Source organism: Sceloporus undulatus, chromosome 4, assembly GCF_019175285.1.
Source record: "Sceloporus undulatus isolate JIND9_A2432 ecotype Alabama chromosome 4, SceUnd_v1.1, whole genome shotgun sequence".
Taxonomy (NCBI): domain Eukaryota; kingdom Metazoa; phylum Chordata; class Lepidosauria; order Squamata; family Phrynosomatidae; genus Sceloporus; species Sceloporus undulatus.
The window spans coordinates 242,568,806-242,594,474 of NC_056525.1; the positions used below are offsets into that span (position 1 = coordinate 242,568,806).

General features: G+C 38.7%; 1 protein-coding gene across 1 annotated transcript in view; it reads right to left on the reverse strand.

The window, feature by feature from the left end:
• Positions 1–574: 574 nt before the first annotated feature.
• COL22A1 (collagen type XXII alpha 1 chain) overlaps positions 575–25,669 on the reverse strand; it is a 236,856-nt gene continuing 211,761 nt past the window's right edge. The window contains exons 50-65 of the mRNA XM_042466288.1: positions 25,513–25,566; positions 23,887–23,940; positions 22,419–22,472; positions 21,033–21,086; positions 18,697–18,741; positions 18,252–18,305; positions 13,853–13,906; positions 13,547–13,600; positions 11,777–11,848; positions 11,557–11,592; positions 9,384–9,428; positions 8,157–8,336; positions 5,953–6,019; positions 4,006–4,188; positions 2,125–2,202; positions 575–904 (exon numbers count right to left, since the gene is read on the reverse strand). Coding sequence (XP_042322222.1) covers positions 717–904; positions 2,125–2,202; positions 4,006–4,188; positions 5,953–6,019; positions 8,157–8,336; positions 9,384–9,428; positions 11,557–11,592; positions 11,777–11,848; positions 13,547–13,600; positions 13,853–13,906; positions 18,252–18,305; positions 18,697–18,741; positions 21,033–21,086; positions 22,419–22,472; positions 23,887–23,940; positions 25,513–25,566 — 1,272 coding nt within the window. The 3' untranslated portion in view covers positions 575–716. The remainder of the gene's footprint in view (positions 905–2,124; positions 2,203–4,005; positions 4,189–5,952; positions 6,020–8,156; positions 8,337–9,383; positions 9,429–11,556; positions 11,593–11,776; positions 11,849–13,546; positions 13,601–13,852; positions 13,907–18,251; positions 18,306–18,696; positions 18,742–21,032; positions 21,087–22,418; positions 22,473–23,886; positions 23,941–25,512; positions 25,567–25,669) is intronic.

Sequence of the window (25,669 nt, forward strand, 5' to 3'; positions counted from 1 at the left end):
ATATTCCCCACTCCCCCCCCCCCCCCCCCAAAAAAAATCCCCCAAAGCAAATCTTGATTTTGCCATTTTATATAACAGATACCATTTTACTAATGCTAATGCATATGAGACATGAGGATCCACAGATTGTGGTATCCATGGGGGATCCTGGAACCAAACCCCAGCAGATACCAAGGGTCCACTGTACATACATTTTTGTTTTTATGTCTTATGTCTTTTCTGTCTTTCCAGCTGACACTGGAAAATACAGACACACACCCCATCTTGTTCAATTTTTATAAAAAGAAATACTTTCCAACCCTCAAATAGGGGACATCCCTTATGATAAGTGATGTATGTCAACCCAAGGGATAAAGCCAATTTTGCTTTCTTGTGCTAAGCTTAATTCTGTCCATATGTAGTTATACTTCATTGTCAGTATTTATATTGGGGGGAGACTCTCTCTTTTTTAAAGTCATTTAAAATTTGTCCCTGACATTACAGAACATAAAAACAACACAAAACAAAACAAAAAAGAAATGACTCATCACCTTTTAAAAGAATATCAATTAATAATTTCTTAATCATAACAAACTTGACCGACCGGCAGCATTGGATGGTTTTAATAGTCTAAAAGGCCTCTTGTAAAGAAACAAAAGCAAAACAGTTAGGTCTCCTGACGACTTCTGTGTTTCATTCAAGTTTTCAGAAGGTCCATAAGAGGTCCACAGTTGGGTTTAAGGCCCCTTTACATTACTGGGTCGGGCAGCCAGGCTTGCATAGTAAGCACACTGAGATGGGTCACATTGTCCATTGGCTCCCGGAGGACCTGCGGGCCCCATAAGTCCAGGCACACCTGCTTCACCTTGAGGGCCTTGTGCGCCTGGTACCCCATCTTTGCCATAGCCAGGTTCACCTGGGACACCTGCGGAATAAAACATTATGGGTAAGGAGCATGGCACAAGGATGATATTCTGAATATACATGATTGCACTAGGTTAGTGATTCCCAAAATTTAGTCTTCCAGATGTTTTGGACTTCAGCTCCCAAGCACATGCAGAATTTGCTTTACACGGTGGGGTCTGGAACGGATCCCCCATGTAAGACAAGGGTGCACTGTACAAGACTAATACATATAAAACAATAAATTCATAGTTTAAAATTCATAATTTAACATTCATCTGGATAGGCCTGCCAAAAGAGTGGTCTTTAATGCTGCTTTACATTCAGATAGCATATTCAGCTTTCAAAACTTTTCCAATAGGTTATTTCAGTGTACGGGCAGATGAAGAAAAAGTTCTCTGGGTGAACGTTGCCAATTTAGTCCTAACTGAATAGAGTGAATGACCCCCAGAGGATCTGAGTGTATGGGATAAATAATATTGGAGGAGGTGATCCCATGGGTAACCTGGACCCAATAATTTACTGCTTTAAAGGTAACAACCAACACTTTGTACCTTGATGAAAGAATTATCTTTTGCAGACAGGAAATAAAGAGGCAGACACAAAAGCTTGATTGAACTAGGACCACTATTGTTTATCAGCAGAGAGGAACTGAAGGGAGTAGCAACCTTTGTTGTTGTCGTGTCTTCAAGTCCCAAACTAACAATTTAGATCATGTCAGATTAAGACAAATACCCCCAGCCTATCAAGAGAAGTGAAGCAACCATTCCACTTTTCTTCCCCAACCACACATAAGGTGTGAAGGGTGGTCTTTCAAAAAGCATCCTCTCCCAGTGCCTCACAGCTCTGGGTGGCTGCAAATGATTGAACATAAAGATTGAGCCATATCTTGCACATCAGTCCCATAGCCCTAGAATGCAGGTCTCTTCCTTGGCCAATTTCTTCAAAGGAGTCTAGTGGAACACACTGACATGTCCCTAATCACCACCACTCAGATATCCCCATCAAATTGTGACCAAGACTACATCTACGCTGCAGAATTATTGCAGTTTGACACACCTTTAACTGCCATGGCTCAGTGCTATGGAATGCTAGGATTTGTAGTTTGTTGAGGCACCAGAGCTTTCTGACAGAAGGTTGTTGTTGTTTTCCTTATTTGTAAAGAACTGATTCCCCAAGTCTAAATTTCTATCTATTATGCCATGAAGAGTCACATTTCCTAAGAAAACATCCACTACTCACCTGGTATTCCTGGGGGACCTTTTTCACCCCGTTGACCAATGCCTGCATCTCCTTTTTCTCCTTTGTCTCCTCTTTCACCTGGTGGGGGAGATGCAACTAGGTTTGATTATCAGAATTTCAAGATCTTGCACAGAGCTGGCACATGACTCTTACAAAATATATTTTTTGTTGTTGTTAACCACTTTCGAGTCGATCTCAATCCATGGCGACCCTGTGGATGAGACATCTCCAAGACTCCCTGTCTTTCACTGTTCTGCTTAGTTCCTCCAAAATCATATCCAATATGACCTGCTTAATAGAGTCCATCCATCTAGCATGTGGCTTTCCTCTCCTCCTACTTCCCTCCACCATTCCTAGCATTATTGTTTTTTCCAGTGAGTTGCTCCTTCTCATGACATATCTGAAGTATAACAGCCTATGTTTTATCATCTTGGCTTCCAGGCAGATTTCTGACTTGATCTGCTCTGGGACCCATTTGTTTGTATTTTGTGTTATCCATGGAATCCTCAGCACTCTTTTCCAGCACCACATCATATGAACTGATTTTCTTCCCATCTTGTTTCTTAAGTGACCAGCTCTCACATTCATACATAGTAATAGGGAATACAAAGGCTTGTATGATTCTAACTTTTGTGCTCAGTTGTATATCTTTGCATTTTAGGATCTTTTCTAGTTCTTTCATAACCTTTCTCCCCATTCTTAATCTTCTTCTGATTTCCTGGCTACAATCCCTGTTCCTGTCAATGTTTCTTTCAATTGTATTAATGATTCTATCAAAAATTCTATAACACTCACATTCTCTTTAAAAACCCACCACTGTGTTCTATAAGTAGCTACACACTTCTGAACTGTACTTCGCTAATTCCTACTTATCTTTTTTCTGCTGATAACATATTCATAGACAGCATCAACTGAATCCTGTACATGTCTGCCCAGTCCGGTGGAACTAGTCTCATGTTCCTCTAAAAATATGACAGTAGCAACTGAAGCTGAAGATAGGACTGTGGATGTAGTCCTGCCCTAGTGCTCCTCATCAAATTTCCAATCTGGCCACATTTAGTGGAAAAGTCTTCAGGGGAATCCCTTTCATGTTCTTATGAATACAAGTAGCCTACCCAGGATTCCATGGAGAGTCCTATAAACTGCAAGGGAATGAAATTTTGCTTTTCAAAACAGCAAGCTTAGGAACTTGAGGTGACAGAACTGACATACACTAGGATTAGTGTGTGAACAGCTTCCTAGTTTTAATTTTCACATATTTGGAAGACATCACAAAGAGGTTGTGAGATCAAGTACTAGACCAGGAATGGCTGGGGCTCCCATGACAGTGGGATGATGAATCTATCCATCACTAACATCCTTCCTAACAGATTACTCCACATGCTTGAGAATGGATGGTTTCTCTCCTTACTTTCATGAGAAGCATGGGAAATAATTTTGGTCTTCATCAGAAAATGATTAACATTTTCACAATACATTTATGAGGATTCCCCCCCCCCTCCCATGGAATTCACAGGATTTGTCAATATTTTCCATCAAATTCACATGGAAATATAAATACTTTGGGGCTATCATTCACTGTACAGTATAATCTGTACCTGCCAAGGAGATTCAAATGAATATGGCAAGATTTTGCTGAAAGCAGCATAATTTTTATTATGAAAATGCCATGGGGAAGAGAAAAGAACATAACTATTCACTAGGTTGCTGGTTTTAAAGACTGGTCTGGTTTTATAAGGTCAGCACCATGCTATTATTCCACACTCCATAAATTATCCATAATCTAAACAAGAGCCTCCCCCCCCCCAAAAAAAAGGGAGGAGGGAGGATTTTTCTAGATTACAGATCAATTTCTGCTCAATCATGTTTAAGGTTTCTCACCTTTCGGTCCCATCGGTCCTACAGGTCCTTCAGAACCTGGCTGTCCAGGTCTACCAGGTTCTCCTGGGGGTCCAGCTCTGCCTGGGGGACCTTCCTTTCCTGGTGATCCTGGAGGTCCTGGCCTACCTTGAGGTGCTTTGACATGTGCTGGTTGCATCTGACTCATGAGATAGGGCAGCCTGGCTGCAGAAAAACAAACACACACACACACACACACACACAAATACAGAACATTATTATGTAGGTTGCAAACATAAAAGGGAAAACTGGATCTGATTATAGATCCTTTTTGAAAGCATCTTTCTTTCCCTCAATAGTGTCAAGTATACTTAGTTTGAACTTATTTTGAGCTCATTGTCAGAACCTGATTTAATACTGTGTTTCTGCATCCTCTCCATTTACTGAAGCTCTCTGGGAACTGTGGCTATCCTCTTATTTTCTATAATCTGAGACCTCATTCCCCTATGTTTTAAACCAGTTTGCAACTTGGTATGAAGCTGTTCAGATGACCCTGGTTTGCACTTGAACCGAATTGTTGAAGTGTTGTTGTTTTTTTGGGGGGGGGGATGCTCTAGGCCCATTTAACCAGCAATCTTTTTTACACCAATTTTTTCCACGTCTTTTCTGATAAATTGATTCCACACAAATGTGAACCAGATGCAGGTCAGAAACAATTTCAAGAATCGATTTGAAGACTCAAATTGACAAATCGATTCAGCGTCAGTGTGAATGGGATGCAGATAGGAATCAATTTACTATGATGTGATAAGGGATCACTGGTGGGGAAGCAAAAATTAACAAATTAACTGTGTTTGCCCACCCTTTGACCCTCCTCCTGCTCTCTTGGCCCAGTGAATGCAGTGACTGACAGAGGGGAAAATATCGCTGAAAACACTTCAAATTGAACTTATTCATTTGTCAGTGTGAACTGCAAGTGGGTTATTTTCAGAGACTCCCAGAGGAAACAATATAATAATAATAATTATATATATATATATATATATATATATATATATATATATATATATTTCCCACTTCTCCCTGCGGATTGTAAATTTAAAATTACAATTGAGTTAAAATTCATTCATATGACATAAAATTCAAAAAACAGTCCCATAAAAATTCCATATCAACATCTAACTTTTGACAGCTCTTTTGAACAATAAAGATGTTAAGACAACGGAAGAAGTTTGGTCACCTATAATTAAAATTTGTACCCAGAAGTTGGCTGAGAGATAGAAAGCAGAGACAGAAACATTAAAAAGCTTTTCTTTGACACTAAGATATTTCTAGGAAAAGGAAAAAGTATGGGGAAATGTTGATATATTTTATGGAGTACATTACTTTAAATGATATGATCAATAGAATGTTTATGCTACATATATTAGGTTGGAGAATAAGACAAAAAGCTGATTTATAGATAGGACCACCTACCAGGATGACTAGAGGAAGTAATTAAGTATAGATTAATAAGGATGATGATGCATAAGTAATGTAGAGATATATGTTGAATAGAGACTGGTAATGTAGATATATCTATTAAGATATAATAAACATAAGGTTGGAGATGAAGAAAGACGGAATATGAAATATTGAAGATAATCTTAGATCTTGTTAGAATACAGAAAAATGTTCTTTGTCTTTATTTTTTAATTGTGATGGTGTATGTGTGTGTGTATAGTTTTAAAAAGACAAGTGAATGAACATATATAACACATAGGAAGTTATCAGTATGCAAAGAGATGCACCTTTGAGACTAGCTATGCAAAAGAAGTTGTAGCATAAACATTCATAGAAGTGGTCTGCTTCCTCAGACACATATTATAAAGGTCCTTCCTGGGCAACTATTCACTCCATGCATCCTGATATTTCAGATTAAAATGGGATATGTCTCTGAATAGGAGGTTATGTTAGTCCTTTTGTGGGTGTCACCATAATAATTCTCACCATCAAGTTGTTTTCCTAGCTCTTCCTGGATAAGTCTTCGCAACGTTTCCATTGATGGAGAATCCCCCTGGAGGAGAAAGTGAGTACATATTTCAATGCTCTTTTATGTAATGTCAGTGATCAAATGGTAGAACACGTTAGGGAGCAGAACAAATCATCTGGGGTCTGCTGTACTCTCTTCTTATAGCAATCCCAGGATAATTCCAGGCACTGTTTTTTAAAAAAAACAAAACACCATAAACAACAACAACAACAAAAACCCAATCAAACAAAATCTACAATGTTCTAATATTCTTCAGATACTATTTGCTTTCTTATATATTGCTAAATGTCGAGCTTCACTTATGAAATTGTCTGGCAGCAGGTTCAGGGCTCACAAAATGAAGTCCTTCAGCACTGCATAACTCTTTTTATAGACATGGTGATGGTGCCTAACTTAGATAGCTTCAAAGAGGGATTGCACATGTTTGTGCCACCCTGCTCTGTTCACCATGACAGATGTTTACATTCAGGGACAGGATATCTATGAAAGAGTACCAGATGCTGGGGACAAAGAACAGGGACCATCACACTCATATTTTACTTGTGAAATTCCAGCTTAGCACTGATGAAGACAGAGCAGCAGACTAAGTGGAAGTTGCTCTACTCTGATAAAGAAACAAAGCTCTCATCCCTTATTTTAAAAATGACAGCAGTTATGAGTCTTTTTTTTTTTTAACATCCAAGATCATGGCCAACTTGTGGCTGTCTCAAGATACTTTGGAGGGGAAGTAGTAAAATTACTTCATGGCCATATTGAGCTTGAGTAACATCTAGGAACCACTTCCTATGTTTGTAGTCATTTTTACTCAGTTTTTATCTGTCTTAATTTCAGTTTAAAAACAAACAAAATCAAGGCAAAACCATATATGCTACAATCCATTTTGCACTGATTCAAATAGAAAGAAGCCTATTCTTTCAATCCTCTCCTGAGTTCCCCAGTGCTTAAAATTGGTCCCCTTGTATCAAGGTGGACTGTATATGTGTGGGAAGCTTTTACATATATTATGCCTACAGCAGTTTCAGTTTGCAGAAAGCATTGGTAACCTTTCACAGTAAAAGATATAATTATTTCTCAACTGGCTGAAATAAGTGCAATTGCCTATCTCCTGGCATTCTCTGTGGCTAAAGATGTGCACACTAATACTCTGTGTGGGAGTGCATTTAAGCACAGGTACAGACATGAAAATAAATTCAATACATACATCATTGGCACGGAGGCTTTTACACAGTGTGTGTTCTCTTTTTATGTTTTTAATTTTTGTATGTGTTCTATAATTTTTATATAAATTTCAGAAAAATGATTTTAATTGTTTTCAAATTTTTATTGTAAAATTTTATAACTATTTTATCTATGAGCCAGTCCCTTTCTGGGAGAAAGGCAGCTTATAAATAAAATAAAATAAATAAAAAATACAGTAATGTAAAAAAAAATGACAAAGTTATACAGTTTTTTTGATGTTTACCCAGTTGCATGTGCTTAAATCCGGATCCGATTCTATCATTAAGATCCTACATGTGGGTTATGTTGCATAAATCTTTACATGTAGAGCAGTGATTCCCGAAGTTTGGTCTTCCAGGTATACTGGACTTCAACTCCCAGAAGCCTCAACCAGCTTGGCCAGAAGTCAGGAATTCTGGGAGCTGAAATCCAAAACACCTGGAGAACCAAAGTTTGGGAACCACTGATGTAGAGTTACACACTGATTGTGTTTTACAACCCTTATGATGATGGGTAATATTACACAACTGAACACATAACAGAATGCTTGTATGTATATACATCTCAGGTCCACACCTATCTGCATACACATTTACATATGAAATGGTTCCACAGGAGCAAGGACAGAACACACATGACTTTGCCTCCACAATCTTGAATTTCTTGCACTGGACAAAAATGTCCAACCAATTCTATATGTAAGAAATTAACAGGATCCCAACAGATCTATATTTACATGGTATTATGCTGTTTAGGTATTTGACAGAATTTGATTACTATGATTTGGTAACTATGATCATTCATATCTAACATGCAACAGTGTTTCACAGTTTAGATGTAGTTCATAGCTCATCTTCAGTGGAAAAACTATGTAACAAAATCTGTTGAAAAACACAGACCTTTTTTTTTTTAACCTTCCAAAATTCAATTTTTCTGGACTTACCCTAGGCCCTTGAAATCCAGGTTGTCCTGGAGGACCAGGGGGTCCAGTCTGCCCTGTATCTCCTGAAGGTCCCGGTGGACCCATTAATCCAGTGTGTCCTTTCCGACCTGGAAGTCCAGGTTCTCCAGGTGGGCCTTTTTCTCCTGCAGGTCCTTTTTCACCTTTTGTTCCAGGATCTCCCTGTAGGATAAAAGCAGCCTAATGAATGTAAAAATTGGGGAAAGCATGGAACTGTCCTACTAGGCTGACTTCTTCCTTGTCTTTTCGCCAGCATGCAAGGGCTTTGCTGTTCAGGCAGGCTACTGGAATGTGAAGCTGATTGCTATAGAAGGAACTTTTAACTAGAGCAGTACAGGTACTGTCTCTTGTCCTCTTTTATTAGTGTTTTATAATGTGTGTGTGTGTTCAATTTAACATAAACTGAATAAAATTTATCAATTTGTTCTACTGTTTCTGCAAGGGTGGGGGACCCCTTAAGGTGATCCACCCCAGGAGGCTTATGGATCTGGATGGATTCCTGATGGCAATGTGGAAGTTTCCTCCTGCATTGGTTGGTATGCTGTTGAAGCCCTAGTTGATCTCTGGAATGGAGAAATGACCAATGCAGTAGACAGAATCACTTAGAAGCTTTGAAAAGCGGCCTCCAAAGTGCAGCTAGGACATGGGATGCAGCTGGATTGCACTCGCCCAGTAGAATCAGTGGCAAATTATGTGTGATAATTCCCACCTGCATCCCGCAATCCAGCTACTTTCCTGTTTGGGTGCAGTTGGGTTTTTTGTCCATGAGATAAGCTCCTTTGTAAGGGTAAGGCTGATACTTCCGATTAGTGCATTTCATCCCTATCTATCTGCCATGCCTTCCATGGTCAAGTGACTTCTGCTTCCTATGTCACTTGACAACATGGACCTGAGTTGTTTACAAGTCACTGTTGACTGTTAAACTGGGATGGAGGAGTATATACATTCAGATATACTCAGAAATGTCCAAATATTATAATATGTGTGCATATGTGTGTGCGTCTGAATGCATGTACACGTATGGCAGGAAATAGCTTGTCTTATTCTAAAGCAAATCCAATACAAAGGAATGGCCATCTCTTGCTATGTTAGACTTAGGGTTTTATTAAGGAAATGGCTACCCAAGCCACTCTTGGCATTTGTCAACTTTCCTTAAACCTCTTTGGCATGCTGGTTGTTCATTGATATTAAAGAAGCTTTCCAACTTACTCTGTCACCTTTGACTCCAAGTTCACCTGGTTTCCCTGGAGAGCCCTGCAAGGAAGGAAAGAGGGCAATGGAGAGCCAGTTATGAAATGAATTAATGGTAGCATGTTTATTCTTTGTAATATTTATATATAATTTTAATATATAAAATACAGTGTGAAACAATATGTTGATACTGAACATATTAGAGAAAGCTGCCAAAGGTCTAAAATAGCTATTGTTGATACCAAACCAATTATGATTAGCAGTCTCTGATTTCTTTTGTACAGCATCTCCCAGTTTGTAAAGAATGGCACATGTGAAATAAATGTTTGACAAAGTATATTCTTCTGCATGTTGCCACAAACATGTTTGAGGTCAGCTGATGGAGGATTGATGTCCAATCAGTTCCATTTTCAAAAATTCAAGTATTTCATGACTTTAAAAATCGCATTGCAAAGTTTTTGTTGTGTTCACAATTTGTCCTAGTTTCACAACTGGAAGCTCAAATATATCATGACTGCCAAAACTATGTTTCAAGGATTTTGGGAGGGGTGTGTGTTCATCTGCTTGGATGAAGTTATTGAGAGGAACCTAATCTACCCATTACTTTTTCCAGTACGGTCCCCATAGTGTGGGTTTACATACAGTATATGCATATTTAACAAATATTATTATGGTAATTGAATTTTTAAGCATTAGTAAATTATGGACAATCCAGCGATAGGCATTAATGGGCAAGAAAAAGGCCCAGCCTCAAGAATTTCTATATTGGTAAGGAAAGTCTTCTGGCTTTCTTCTGAATGCACAAAACTATTTTGGCTGAGGAGAAACACAAACATTTTGTTTTTGTTTGCAAGTTATGCCTATGTGCTATCCTTGTTCAACACCAGAGACAAGGTGAAGATATAACAAAACATTCACCCTGATGTCTACTGAAACTCTGAATGTAGAAGAAAAAAAGGAGCTTTGGAGGATTGTGAAAAATGGGGCAAGGGAGAAGTTTTTGTAAGGAAACTGGGGAGATAATAGCTGTCAGAACAAGAGCTAATGATGGGAGAAAACACTGAGAAAGGAGGACATTCTTGGAAGAAGAAAAATAGTTGATCAGTGGGAAATGTAGACAAATAATTGGTGGGTTGTGAAAAAGAATTGAATGGGGGAAAGGCTGGCTGGCTGGAGTTCCTTTAAGAAGGTGGGACAAAAGTCTTGAAAATATTTGCCAGAAGATGGAGGTGTAAAGCTGTTTCCCCTTTTTCCTCTTTTTCCTCTTTTTCCTCTTTTTCCCTTGCACAGGTTCCAAAAGTGGAGGGCAAATTTATTAATGGTTCCCTATAATGACTAAATGCTATTCCACAATATTCCTGAGAAGATGAAGTATCTAACTCCAGGGAATTTTGTGTTCAATGAAAAGAGTTAAAATATCTCTGACACATGGTCTCTGTGTATGTGTGCTTGCATACACCTGTGTATTTGTTCTTGGCCTACAAATATGGCTGAAAAATGGGAAATTACAGCCCAATACTAGTCAGAGAATCTAATATGGAGAAGACTAGATGTCTAACACAGTGAGCCTGCCATATTGGTGGGCTAATCATCTGCAGACTGGAAGTCTTGTGGATTGCCCTGCCACATATTAACCAATGGTGACACATGCCCCTGAGCATGCACATGCCTCTGCCTTTGACTAATATGGGGTTCAGTATATATATTTTTCCTATCCAAGGGGGTCCCAGGGGGGAAAAACACCCATGGATAGGAAAGTAGAAAGTATTATGAAGTAGAATAAAACATTCACATAATAATATAGGCAAAATCACTGTTATGAAGTTGTAGGAGAGGATAATCACTGTACATTCCCATTATCCATAATAACAATGGGGCCAGGGCCTTTCAGGGCCATGAATCTTCTGTGGGTTTTAGTCTAACTTTTAAAGGAGTTGGCTGAGCTCTAGAATCCCATGGTCAAAATAGCTTTGGCACTTTGGACAGCGCGTTTTAAGTTTAGATTAACATTGAGAGTAGATTCAATAACCCATTGACATGGAAGCCACCTGGTACCATGGTATAATAACGTTTATTTTGTGGGTGTGTTTCTTCTTTTCAGTGAGAAATAGCTCTAGAGGAGATAATGCTATTACTGCTCTACATGCTGAAATGTACCATCACCAGAAGCTAAAGATATTTGAACACATACCTCTTTCCCTGGAGGGCCCTTTTCACCAGCTTCTCCCTTTGGAATAGAAAGCATGAAAAGAATTTAGCACCGCTGTCAGAAATGGTAACTCATATCCCAACTCTAGTCATTAAATTCTTCAGGGCCTTTCCTTCATGATTCTCATACAAGCCACACAAGTCAATGACTGACAGGTAAGATTCCACCAATCCCATGCTGGATTTACTGGTTTGCTACTTACAGGGGGTCCACGTGGGCCAATGAATCCAGGAAGTCCTGGGCTGCCTGTTTCACCTTTGCTTCCTTTTGGACCCTGAGAAGACAAACAGGACAGAAATTCTACCCCATATTCTCAGCCATATCCCTAAGACCTCTTTCACACTGCACAATAGCACTTTAACTGCCATAGTGATGGCCTATAGAATCTTATGAATTGTTGTTTGGGGAGGCCATAGGGTTCTCTAGAAGAAAACTCTAAGAACCTTATGAAACTACAAAATCCAGTCTTGCAGTTAAAGTGGAATCAACGTGCTACAAGTGCCCTAAGAAAGCCTGCTTCAATAATGGCACTGACAATCAAGTTAATATTGATCTTTACAGTTAAAAATGTTCTCCTCCTCACTCCATCTTCCACTGTGCTACAATGCCAAGCTACTAACACAACATTAGTAAAAGCAAATATGAAGCAAAAAGTAAATTAGTAAAAGCAAATAAAAAGAGGAACTGTGTATGCATTATCCTGATAGTTATCCAGCATACCAAAATTCCATGTATTATCAGGACTGAGTTGGAGTTATATATACCCAGGGGATATATAAAAACCTCCCATAAAAGAAATGCAAGCTTTGTATGCCCTCCAGTTCTTCCCAACTTCTAATTAAAATCCAGGGTCATAGTTTCCATTCCTACCAAACCTCCCTCAAACCCAATGCCACCTTTGAACTGGTAATAAAATGTCTTTAGATAAACCTGTGGAAACCTGTGGCCTCAGGTGGTGCATTTGCTTGTCGGTTTAGGGGCTTCCTATTTAGTGTGCAAGAGATCCTGAAGCTGAATCCCAGACAAAATCTGCTCAGGGAAATGTTTGGTGGAAATATGATCACATCTTTAGAATTCATGCATTCTCATGTTTTAAATGAAGTATACTTTGCATGGATAAGTCTCCAGATTCAATCCTTGGCATGCCCACGTGTGTCTGGGAAACACTCTTCTCTGAAATCCTGGAAGGTCAATGTACGTAATAATGACCTAGATGTATGAAATAGCTTTCCAAACTTTTTCTTTTGTTGGAAAGTCCTGCACTATCAAGTGTATTCAGATCACTTCAGATGCATCCCCCTTCATGGCAGGTCTTTGGTATCTACAGGTAGGCCTAAAGATACTGAAGAGGAATGATAAATATGTTCCAGGCACCCTTAATTAGACCACTTACTTATTACAACTGCCAATGTGGCAAAAAGAACATAGTTACAGAAACTGTCAATACATGTATTAAGTGTTTCATGAAATAATAATGAATGATAGGTTTAGATGGTTTTCTGACAAATCTTTATTCTCAGTAGTTACCTTGTTCTGTTATCCTGAGATGTGAAAGTTTTATTTGCCACTTTCTTCTTAAAGATTTCATTTCTAAGAGTCTTATCCCTTGATAAGCCAAATAGTCCAGAATTCTATTAGTGACATACATAAGTATAAGGATGTATTATATGTATGCAAATCTCTTTTTCGATGGAGCACAAAGTTCTGTTTTCTAGCCCCAGGCACAATGTCCAAAATGTTCCTCCCTCCACTGCTGATGCTTACCATGGGGAGGAAGTATCTGAGGAAGTTGACCAAGTCTATGGAAGCTTATGCTACAATGTCTTTTTCACAGTTAGTCTCAAAGGTGCTATAAGATTCCTTTGCATGTTGATATTCTCTCCATGTGATAAGGAAGCATGGCTTGCAACTCACAGTCCATCCTGTCTATATATGTACATGTTGCTGACATACCAACAAATACAGTACTTACTGGGTTACCTGAAGGGCCAGTCTCTCCTGGTGGTCCTGGTGGCCCATTCTTGCCCTGAAAGAAAAGTATTAAAATAGCAATCAAAAAATTATTATAAAAAGGGCATTTTGAAATCACCCCAAAGGCCTCTGCTTCAGAAGAATGTTCACCCTTATTCCTTAGAAATGATTCATTTTGAAATGGTTTGTTGACTTGCTTTTTTTTCCAGTTACTTTGAATTTTTAAGTTGTAAGATTTAGGCCCCACAGTCAGACTCATTGGAATTTCCATCCTTTCCCCCCAGAATTCCTTTAGAGGAAAACTCACTGAAAGTCCTCTGAGTCCTCGTGGTCCTTGAGGGCCTGCAGGACCTGGATCTCCCTGAAAAACAAAAGGAACAATTTCAATACAAAAGTAGAAGATAAAGCAGGCCCTTGTAGATTTTTGGGATTCCGCCTTGCTCTGAAAATAGGTAATACCACCAACGATCTAACTTACTGGTTTGAACTAAGGAGTAAGGCTTTAAATTACAATCGTCTTTTATCTTTGCATCTGAAAGCTTGGATAAATAAATAAATAAATAGTTACAATTCCATTATGTCTTCCTCTGATGAGCTCAAGGCAGCAATTAAGGCTCACTTCTCAACTTATCCTCCCAATGACAATTTTGTGAGGTTTATTCTTCCCAATTAATTTTCACCATCTCAGGCTGAGTGAGAGTAGCTCCCATGCAGAGAATTTCACAGCTCAACAGGGATGAGTGTCTGACTCTGCCAAGTCCCAAGCCAACATCATAACCATTACAGCACACTTAAATTAAGACATTTGGAGGGCCAGACTGCAGCTTGCACAGTCAAACTGTCATGGAATTTTGCAAAGCTTCAGTAAATTGCCCTGGAGTGTTGTGGAGTCTCCCTCTTGGGGAGTCTTTAAACAGAGATTGGATGGGCAACTTTCAGGAATGCTTTAGTTGTGCATTCCTGCATGGCAGAGGTTGGATTGGATGTCCTTTGTGGTCCCTTCCAATTCTATGATTCTTGTAAATTTCTAATTTACAAAGAACCTTGGGGGAAGTAGGTGGGATAAAAGAAGCAAGACTAGGAAATGATGTAACACCATCCCTGGCACCATTCCCCTGATTATAAACTACTATCTGGAGCTGCTGTTCTGGGCCAGAGGATACACTACAATTTGATTCTTTTGGGGGTTTTCCCCCATAGAGGTTTAAATATGTAGAAGCTGCAGTCAGTTCATTTTTTGTTATTAACATATCTGTAAAAGAGAGAAAACCAAAGAGGAAGATAGGATTTCCATAACCGTACCAAGTAAGATATTTAACTCCAGACTTTGAAGATCAGTAAGACATCTAGTAACCACACACACCATGACTAGTATCTTTTTGTTGTCTTATGCATGCATAGTTTTTTTCTTCAGAAGCAGTTCAATATTTTTGTATAATGTGGAACTGCCACATTCAATTCAAGATTGTGTAAGCTTAGTTGTATTATGTAGTGTTCTTGTGCATGGATGGGTATGCACAATTGGTTGTGTGTTCAGTTGCATATTGGTGTTTTGATTGAGTTTGTGCAACACTGTCATCCAAGACAAGAGTTGGGCGACAGAATATGTTCCTTTGCACATGCATATTTATGTTATGCAACCTCACAACATAGGATCTCTTTCCATGTTTTCCCCCCATGATATGGACACCTTAAAAATGCTGTACCTTACCAAGACTGAAGGATATACATGGTGTATCTGTACTATAATTCCAGTGCATATATTGTTCCTTACCACCATCAGGTAAAGGCTTTCTTAGTGGCTGCTCCCTACTCTGGAACTCTGAATCTCATTGGTTGGTCTCATCTCATTGTTCTTGCATGGCAGGGGGTTGGACTGGATGGCCTTTGTGGTCTCTTCCAGCTCTATGATTCTACTCTATCTATAGCAAAACCACCAAAGCAATTGCTGAACAGGGAGTCAACTGTTGATTCTGCAACCTTTCGGAAGCAGGTAAAGATGTTTTTACGCCACCAGGCTTTCACATGACATGCATTCTGTTTGTTTTGTTTTTAAAGATTTTTTAACTTTAAATTTTAATAATGTAATGTTTTTTATTGTTTGAATTGTTTGAATTGTTTTTTAAACTTGTATTTTGCATGTTTTATAGTGCTTTAACTTGGACTGTTTTAGATTTGTTAGCTGCCTTGAGTCCCTGTATTGGGAGGAAGGCAGGATATAAACATAACAGTAATAATAATAATAATAATAATAATAATAATAATAATAATATACTTTATTTGTATACCGCTCTTCAAGAACGATCAAAGTGGTACACAGAATCTTTAAAAAACACACATCATAAAAACACACATCATAATGTATCTATACAATTAAATACCAATAAAAACCAAGGCAGCATATAAAACAAACACAAACGTGGAATCTATTGATCGCAGTTAGCCATTTCTATCAGAGGAAACATTCTCTATAAAGAGTCCGGAGGATATGCTAACCGGAAGAGGTAGGTCTTTAAAGCCTTTTTGAAGGCATCCAATGTAGAATTCATCCGAAGCACATCTGGAAGTTTATTCCAGTACATTGGTGCAGCCGATGTAAATGCTCTCTGGTGAGTTGCTGCCAATCTCACCTTAGGATGTACTAGTAAATTTTTCCCTGATGTTCTGAGAGTGCGGGGTGGACTATATGGGGAGAGGCGTTCCCTCAAGTAACTCAAGTAATAATCAACATGTAGGTGAATCCAATCAATTCAATGGGTCTGCTTTAGTTGGGACTACCAGTATGATTCAGGCTCTTTTTATTAGTTGCCCTTTGGGAACTAATCTTTCTTGCTGTAGAAGAAAGGACTTTTAACTCAATTAATATAATTTTTATACTAATTTGTTTTAAAATTGTCTTTTTTAAAAAATTCACTAATCTGTCATTAATGTTTCACACATTTACATTTTTTTACATTATTCTCCCAAAACTGAGATTCAAAGTATTTTATAATTAAAAAGAACCATGCAATTAAAAACATAGAAAATGTGAATGTTGAAATAAAAATAGCATATCCACAGTATTAAAACTATTCAAACCTCTATTTAAAAGAATAAAAGGAAATGTTAAAAGATAAAAAGCTATTAAAAACATTACAATTTAAAACAAAACTTTCTGTTTAAAAGCCTGTTGGAATAAAAGGTTTTTGCCTGCTGATGAAAAATCAGCAAAGAGAGGGCCAATCTGGCCTCCATGGGAAAGCAGTTCCAGAGTCTAGGGGCAGCCACCAAAAAGGCCCTCTCTTGTGTCTCTACCAACTATGCTTGCGACTGTGATGGGACTGAGAGAAGAGCCTTTCCTAATGTTCTTAGGGCCTAGGCAGGCTCATACAGGGAGATGTATGTGAGATTACCACATTCACCCATGGTCATGCGTCTGCCCTGGCTTATCCCATGGCTTTTCAAAGATGGGATACAATATACAAAATCTCTGTATGAAAATCCACTGGAGAAGCCTGGTTTGTATATGGGCTGCAGATGTGTGGCCAAAGGTGAATGCGGAAAGACCCATCTTTGACACTTAAATGTGCATGTATCCCGTTGGGAGAAAGACAGGATACAGCATGTGCAATAATCCCCAAGGTCTATCAGATAGCCTGGATGCAAGCCATATATGGTCATAACCCAGCACCAGAACTGTGCCCAGAAACAAACTATCAGATTTTACTTATTATATGTTTTAATTGTATTCATACTACTTTATTGTAATAGGAGCCCCATTTGTGGATAGGAATCAAATCAAGTCATTCAGAAAAAATGGAAATAGAAAAAAAAATCTCCAATGTGAAGTCAAAGACTTTCATGGCTAGCATTTATAGTTTTTTGTGGGGGTTTTCAGGCTACGTGGCCATGTTCTAGAAGAGTTTATTCCTGATGTTTCACCAGCATCTGTGGCTGGCATCTTCAGAGAATGCTTGCCTGGAAACTACCATTTCAGGATGCACAGGGAAGCCATTGAAATCCACAAACACCTGGACAATTTCAACAGGAAAGAGGAAACCCTTAAAGTAAACAAGATTTGGCTACCAGTCCTGAAAAATAGCAAGATAAAAACTCAACAAATGCAAATGAGAAATCTCCCAGGGTCTGGGGTTTCCCAGCAGACAATGAGCACTAATCAAGTAGACATTAATCCTCTTGTGCAGACCCTCACACCCTGAGGACTGCCATCAGCAACAAACAATACACAGGCAAATCACTCCTGCCTTCCCAGGTCACATAGTATATATACACCCAACTCCTTTCCAGGCAAGCATTCTCTGAAGATGCCAGCCACAGATGCTGGCGAAATGTCAGGGAGAGACTCTTCTAGAACATCGCCCGAAAAATCCACAAAAAAAAAAACTATAGAAAAAAATGCTTGAGAGTAAGAGCTCATCTGTTTCTTGGGTACCACTTACTTAAAATGTTTGGAATTAAGATTCTAGAAATTACTCCATTATTGGCTAGAATCATCTTGGTTAGGCCTAACTAGAGTAGATCCATTGAATCAACTGCTCTACGGTGAATTAACACACAAGGAAACCCTTTAAATCCAATATCAATATTCTAGTTGGGATTAACAATAATTACTTTGTTCTACATTTATTTTCTACCCTGTCTCCAACAATATTTTTCCTCACTGCTCAACAAGTAGAGATTTTCTGGTGACCAAAAAATACACTTACATCTTTTCCAGATTGTCCCTCCCGGCCAGGGGTTCCTGGTTGGCCTGGTTCTCCCTGTAGCAAACAGGAAGAAAATACAATTTAGAGCAATGGAAAACCTCACTGTTATGGATTCCTAATGGCCTAGCTCTGTGATTTGCAGTCCCATTGATAGGCTTTTATGATATGAATTGATGGATGGCTGTTGAGCTGCAAACTATTTCTATGAAATAGCTGACTTCCCAGTGCTGAAGGAATTCAAGTCATCAAAGAAAAGAGCAATTCTCCCCCCACCTGTTTCTCCCTCTCCACTGTATGGCTGAGGAAGACAGTTTAAGGACAGTATTCATAACTCCTGTAGAGTATATATACAAAATAGCATAAGTAACATGGTGGAAATCAAAAGGATGGACAGAATGACCACCTTGTAAATACCATTACTACAAGACTTATGTGTATTACTCACTCTTGAGCCAGGGGCCCCTGCATCTCCTCTGGGTCCCTTAAAACCCTGAAAGTAGAAATGGACATCAGTAAGGATACTTCTTCCAGTTATCCAGCAGTACAAATACAAGACTTCCAGTGTTGTCTAAGGGCTTTATCACATTGGCCTGCTCTCCCACAATAACTGAACTAGTTTAAGAAGTATATTGGTTTGGCATAATTAAGTATCACACTATCCCCCATGATAGCACTTTGGTAATCCATAGTTGTGTGATCTGTTTTCCACACTGCCAAATGCCACCTTCAGAAGGAAGCAGGGAAGATACTGGAGCTGCCAACTGCCTCCCGAAGCCATCTGCTTTGTGAATCTGCACACAATAGCTGGTTCTGAGAATGTGTTGGTGGCCACGATCACTGAGGAGCAAGGGGGAAAGGAGCAGAATCACACCCACTCACACCACATCACTGTATGAGAAGCAGAACTACAGCAGAAGTGACCCATTACATGAAAGTGGTAATGGAATAGTAGCTAGATTGAGAGCCTATTGATGGGTTTTGCCCTCCAATGAAAAGATGCTCTACAGTAATGCATGTAATGCAAGGCAGCAGCAAGATGGACGTGATGTTGTATGATACTGGCTAAAGACACTTTAATCCTGTTAAAACTCTGTGGTAAAGTCCTTGGGCGCAAACTGACACAATAGAGTCAGTCCTCAGTATCCACAGACTTGTCACCTGTGGATTTGAGTATCCGTGGATGACAAGCCTGCGTTGTCCCCAATGGAAGTGAGTGCACATTGCTGTACTGCCAGTGTTGGCATGTGCATTCAGCAGCATCCCCATTAGGGACAATGGGACTACACTTGAAGTCCTGTTGTACTCTAATGGCGGTGTGACCACTTGCACATGCCACCACCGAGGACAAAGGGGGCTGTGTGTAATGCCAGCATGGCCATGTGTGTGCCTCATCATTGAAGTCCCATTGTCTCTAATGGTGGAGTAGCCACTTCCATGCACTGCCATTGGGGACAATGGAACTCGAGCATCTGTAAATTTTGGTATCCTTGGGGGGTACGGAATAGATCCCCCACAGATATCAAGAGCCAACTGTACCACCTCATTCCAGCTTTGCCAAACTGATTTTCCTTCTATGCCTTCTTTCAATCTTTCTTTTGCTTTGTGTGTCTTGACTTTTTAGTTTATAAGTCTGAAAGCATTGCCTGAGTCTGCCTGTCTGTATTTCTTAACTAATGTGAGCATTTTGGGAGACTGTATTTGTCTATAAAACTGGATAAGAAAAATCCCTTTGAGGAATGATTCTTCCTCTTTCATATATGAGTGTGTGTGTGAACACTAGGGATATACATAGTCAAGTATTTCATCCTCAAATACAAGGACAAATTATTACAGTGTTTATCTCATCTGTGGGAGAAAAAATATTCCCCTGCAATATTCTTCCCATATTTAAACATCCCCAAGTATTACAACGAAGTTATTCTGCAGAGAAAAACATGTGGATTTTTTCACAAACTAAAACACCTTGGTTTTTTTTGCAGAACAATTAAAACAACACAGAACAATTCAAACAATGTTTGAATACCAGGGTAAAATGCACAAAATTCTTGATGGTCTAGTTTTCTTCCCAGTAAAGATTTCTGACTGTTGGGCAACTCATTTTTCAATCTAGGAATTAATACCTATTAATAGTCTTTCTGTTCCTAGTGAACACATTTTTCTCTCTCTGTCGCTCTCTCTCTATATAGATACTCCTGTAGTGTAGCTTCTGATTGTCTCCATTTACAGAGTTTGTCCTTCAGCAAATGTTTATATCATTTGTGTTGCAAGAAGTTCTATATTTCCTAACCAATACATCAGAAATGGGAATCTTTTGGTCCATGGGTGTTTTTGTTTGTTTGACTTTTTCAGTTCCTGGCCCTCAGAAGCTGCTCGGAAGTACCCCAAATAAAAGCATTCATGAACAAATTGGCACTTTTGCTCTTGATAGCCTCCAGGTGTAGATATTTTGGCACTGAAAGAAAGTTAAGTTCCCCCTTGTGGTTCGCTTTGCTGTCCCTGCTTCTATCAAAAAAAAACCCACAAAAGTGGTTCTTTAAGAAAAAGAAAGTATACATCTGTCCACTTCTGGGTATGCAATTTCTAAATATGTTTTCTGGGACTAGTGAGAACTTCACTGGATCCTTGGAACTAAAAACTGGTCCTTGGGCCATAAAAACTGACCCATCCCTAACAAGTGGTCATTTTGTACTGGTCAGTAAAGAAATACACCCTCCCACATGTGATCTCACTGAACAGGGACAACACTTTTAATATGGCATGGTTGTCTTCAACAGAACCTACCGGTGGGCCCCTCCCTCCCTCTGGCCCTGGGAGTCCAGGTTCTCCTGGCTTGCCCTGAAAAAGGAAAGCACAGTTATTAGTCTGACAACAGGAAGTCCATTATATGTTTCCTCATTTGAAACCATTCACACAGTTAATTCAAGAACTAATTAATATATAAAGTGTATGTTACAGGTTGAGTCTCTCTTATCTAGAAGTCCAAAATATTCCAAAACCCAAAACTTTTTTCATTCCTGGCTGAGATGATGACACCTTTACTTTCTGATGATTCAGTGTTCTCAAACTTTGTTTCATGAACAAAATTATTAAAATATATAATGTGCAAAATCACCTTTGGGCTATGTGTATAAAGGGTTTATGAAACATAAATGAATTTTGTGTTCAGACCTGGATCCCATCTCCAAGATATCTCTTCATGTATGTATATGCAAATACAGGTATTGTACAATCCAAAGTCCAAAACACTTCTGGTCCCAGATACTTTGGAGAAAGGGGACTCATGTGTATGACAAATGACTCTGTAAAAGTTCATGGTTCAGACAGGAAACCTGACATATACTAAAATCTTGGAGTCTTTTTTCCACACTCCCAGATGTGAAGAGTTCTGATTGGTCTCTCCACACCTGGAATATTTAATGGAAGAAAAGACTGGAAGAATCTTTTGAGTGTAGTTCCACAGTTTCAATATTCAATGCTTCATTGTTTTATTAATAATTCATGTTGTTGTTATATGCTTTCAAGTCATTTCTGACTTATTGCGACCATAAGGTGAAACTATCATGGGGTTTTTTGACTAAAGATTCTAGACTTATACATGAGTATATACAGTAGATGTGCTGTATAGTAGCTAGCCCAAAGGAATGAATGTCAAATAATTGAAAACAGGATTATTAACTATAGTTAATAAGTGTTCCATGATGGTGATTATAAATCTTGGGCCACTTTTCAAATCACAAAGTAAAGACCTACAGTAACAGTAGATAGATTTTTTTTTTCAACTCACAAAATAATGAAAGTTCTTTTATGACTAGGCATGTGAAAATTGTATAAAACCTGAACAGGAAAAGGGACTATCTCTCTGCTTCTGGCACAGAAACAGCTGTTTATCATTTTGAATATCTATGACCCCAAATGCCAGCAGCCTCTCTCTTACCAACATCCTTACCTCTGAGACAAAGGTTGTTGTATTTCTCCCATGAAGAGAAATGCACTCTACAATGATATTGCATAAAACAAGCAGTCACACATAGAAGCATGAATGTTATGTGAATGCTTTGTAACAGCACAGATTTCATGCAGTTAGTTGCCTTGTGATTTACAGGGAACACAAGACAAATATAGTCAGCTTTTAGGTGATTATATAATATGTAAACTATATCTCCTTACTGGTTCTCCAGCTGGTCCTGGCTTGCCATCTTTGCCATCCTTCCCAGAGATACCCTAGGATTGAAACAAAGGTTCATGATATAGGAACTGTTTTCCAAACAGTTATCATAAACATGAAGAAGAGAAAAATTTGACCTATTATAAAGGCTGTAGCACTATGGTTCTGCTTTAGCTGTCAGGGCAACATCCTTTGGAATCCTTGGATTTTCAGTTTTGAGGAGGAGATTTAGAATTCTCAGCCAGAGAGGTTTAGGGTTTCACCAAACTACAGCCTCCAGATTCAACTGATTGAAACCATGGCATTTAATAATAATAATAATAATAATAATAATAATAATAATAGTTTATTTCTATCCCGCTTTTCCAATTCAGATCAAAGTGGCATACAAATCCAGATAAAATTACAATAATCAATAAAACAGATAAAACAAGATATAAAACAGCATATAAAACTAATACTCGAGTAGCTGAGTAGGGGAATCCAGAAAAACATAGCCAGAGTCGTTACCAAATAGAGGGGGAATTATAGTGCTGTAACTGTGTTGTATGAAAAGAAATAGTGGAAGTTGCAGCCCAATAACATCAGGAATTATTTCTACCGTAGCAGTAGAAAGTAAAGCTGAGCCCAACTCCTCACAACCACTTTACTACCAGTTTCACTGTGGTGAGGCCAATAGTGGCAGGTAGCTTCCATGCCATTGGGGCAGTAAATTTTCTCCAGGTTTTAGATAGCTTTAAAGGATCTGACTGAAGTACTAAACCTATTTAGGAAAAGAGTAGCTGGGATAGCTAAGATTAAATTTCTGGAAGGGATGCATCACCCCATTGACATGGGAGCCACCAGTTGTGACTGGATGGCAGTGCTCTCCTAGGCATCTTGTGTCCGTCATGGGCATTTCTGTTATTTCTCATGGAAGTAGCCCCACACCAGCATGTGGTGATATGGTGTCATTCCCATGGGATTTATGGAGAATAAAAATGATATTCAGTGAACAAATCACGCAAGTGAATAAGTCACATGGGGGATGTGTTAGCACATTGTGAGCTCAGATCCAATTCAGAATAGAACCCTAACTCATGACCTGAAGTCTGTATAGACTCTAAGTTCCTTGACTAAGGAGTTTATCACATGGGAGGAATTTCTCTTAATTTTGAATGAAAAGGAAGTGGGGCCAGAATGCATTCACGTGAATTCGTTAGTTCAGCGAATTTATGTTAATTTGAATTGCATTCGAACTGACTTCCCATGGCCAAAAATAGCTTGCCATTGCCCGAAATTGCATGTGATCATCTCTCACGCAATAACATGAAACTCCATGGTTGCATTTGGATTGCCATTGGATTATACTTCCAATTTCCCTTGTCTGATAACATCCTAAATAATGAAGTCCTTTGGGTTCCCCATGATTTCCAGATAATGTTTTTTATCAAATGGTTAAGAATACATGAATAAATGATTCATGCTCACCACAAGTCCTGGCAATCCTGGTGGCCCCTGAGGTCCTGGTGGCCCTTCTTTACCCTGCCAAAGAAAAACAGATGTGACAATGTTGATGAAACTTTTGAGACAAAATATCCCAAGAGAAACAGCTAATCTTTCATATTTACCACAAGTACCATTTTAGGCAATATATTCCAGATACAGAAACAAAACAAGATGCCACTTCTCAGTACACCACTTGGGTCTGCTTGGGTTTATTTTATTTTTTACAGCCCACTGGGGTCCATTGACTATCCTAGTGGATATTTCAGCTGAAGTCCAAATTCTGGAATGCACTGGCCTGATTCTGTCCAATCTAGAATGGATCTAGATTGGATTGTATATGTCCAAATGGTCTCCAAAGGGCTTTTCGTTCTCTCTGGAACATTCTGCTGCTTCCTGCATCACTGTGGTGTAATGCAATGCAAGATAGAATGTGGTTTAATGGGGAAGGGCTGGGACGGAGTTGGAATGACAGCTTTAACTTTCTGTCCATGGCAAGAATTTCATTTGCTTTATCTGACACTTCCAATCAGAGTGTTTACAGGTTGGTTGTATTTCTGATGTCACTAATGGTATATATTCCCATTTCCAAACATTTTCTCCACCTCATTTTGTAGTTTAGGACCCAGTGAAGCCTGAGAGTGAGAGAGACTAGACAGACTGAGAACATTACTGAGAGCCTCTCCTATGGCTCTGTAGACCGTACAGATGTACATCCTTGACTGTTTCTTCCTGGCATGATAAGATGAATAACTGAAGGAATGTTCTCTCCACTGTGGGAAAAGTGAATATCCCTCTATAGTACTCTGCCCACATTTAAATGTTTCCAAATGTTGCAGATAAATGATTCTTCAAGAGAGAAAATTATTTTCTTATGCAAAAACATCATTTTCTATGAACCCTTAAAAAAAACCTAGTTTCCTATACAATAAATCTAATTCTTTCTGGTCTGTTATTCTTCCCAACAGGAGTTTTCAAAAAATGCTTTTTTGATGTGAAAATAAATAATTGCAAATATTATTTCCATTCCTAGAGTACCATCTCTTTGTTGTTAACTTAAGAATTCCTTTCCTCTGGAGAAAGAATTTGTGACATTTCCCCTCAATTTCCTTGAGATTATTTTAACTTAACCATTCAGGAGATATATGTGCATGCATTTGTCAGATAGAAGAGGAGTTTCCCCCTGCCCTGGTTTTTTTGTCCCTTAGGCTTAATTTTTCAGCTACACACTAAAATCAAATAGCTGCCTCTATTCAACTAAAAGGGGCTGCCTTTCAGAATGTGAATGGAGTTATGAGCCTGTGTGATTTAATGGGAGCCTTACCTTCAACTGTCTTGAATTCTATGGATAGTTTAATACCATTTAATTTCTAACTTTATGTACCTGTATATGTTTACTTATGTTAATTTATCAACTTTTTCAAACCATTTGAGTCCCAGTTTTTGGAGAAAAGGTAGAATATAAATGAATTAATAGTGGTGGTGATGATGATAATGATAAAAGAATAGAGGAGGGGGTGAGGAAGAAAAGAAAGAAAGAAAGAAAGAAAGAAAGAAAGAAAGAAGAGATACAACACCAGAAACACCACCACCGGTTAAAAAGCTACTTACTATTTCTCCAGGATTTCCTGGTGGTCCCATTTGTCCTGGGGAGCCCTCTGATCCCTAAAGAACAGGAAGGGGTGTATCATTATTTGCTTGTGTTACAATCTTAACAGCTAGGAATAACAGTGTTGTTGGATTCTTTTTAATCTTCATTTAGATCCAT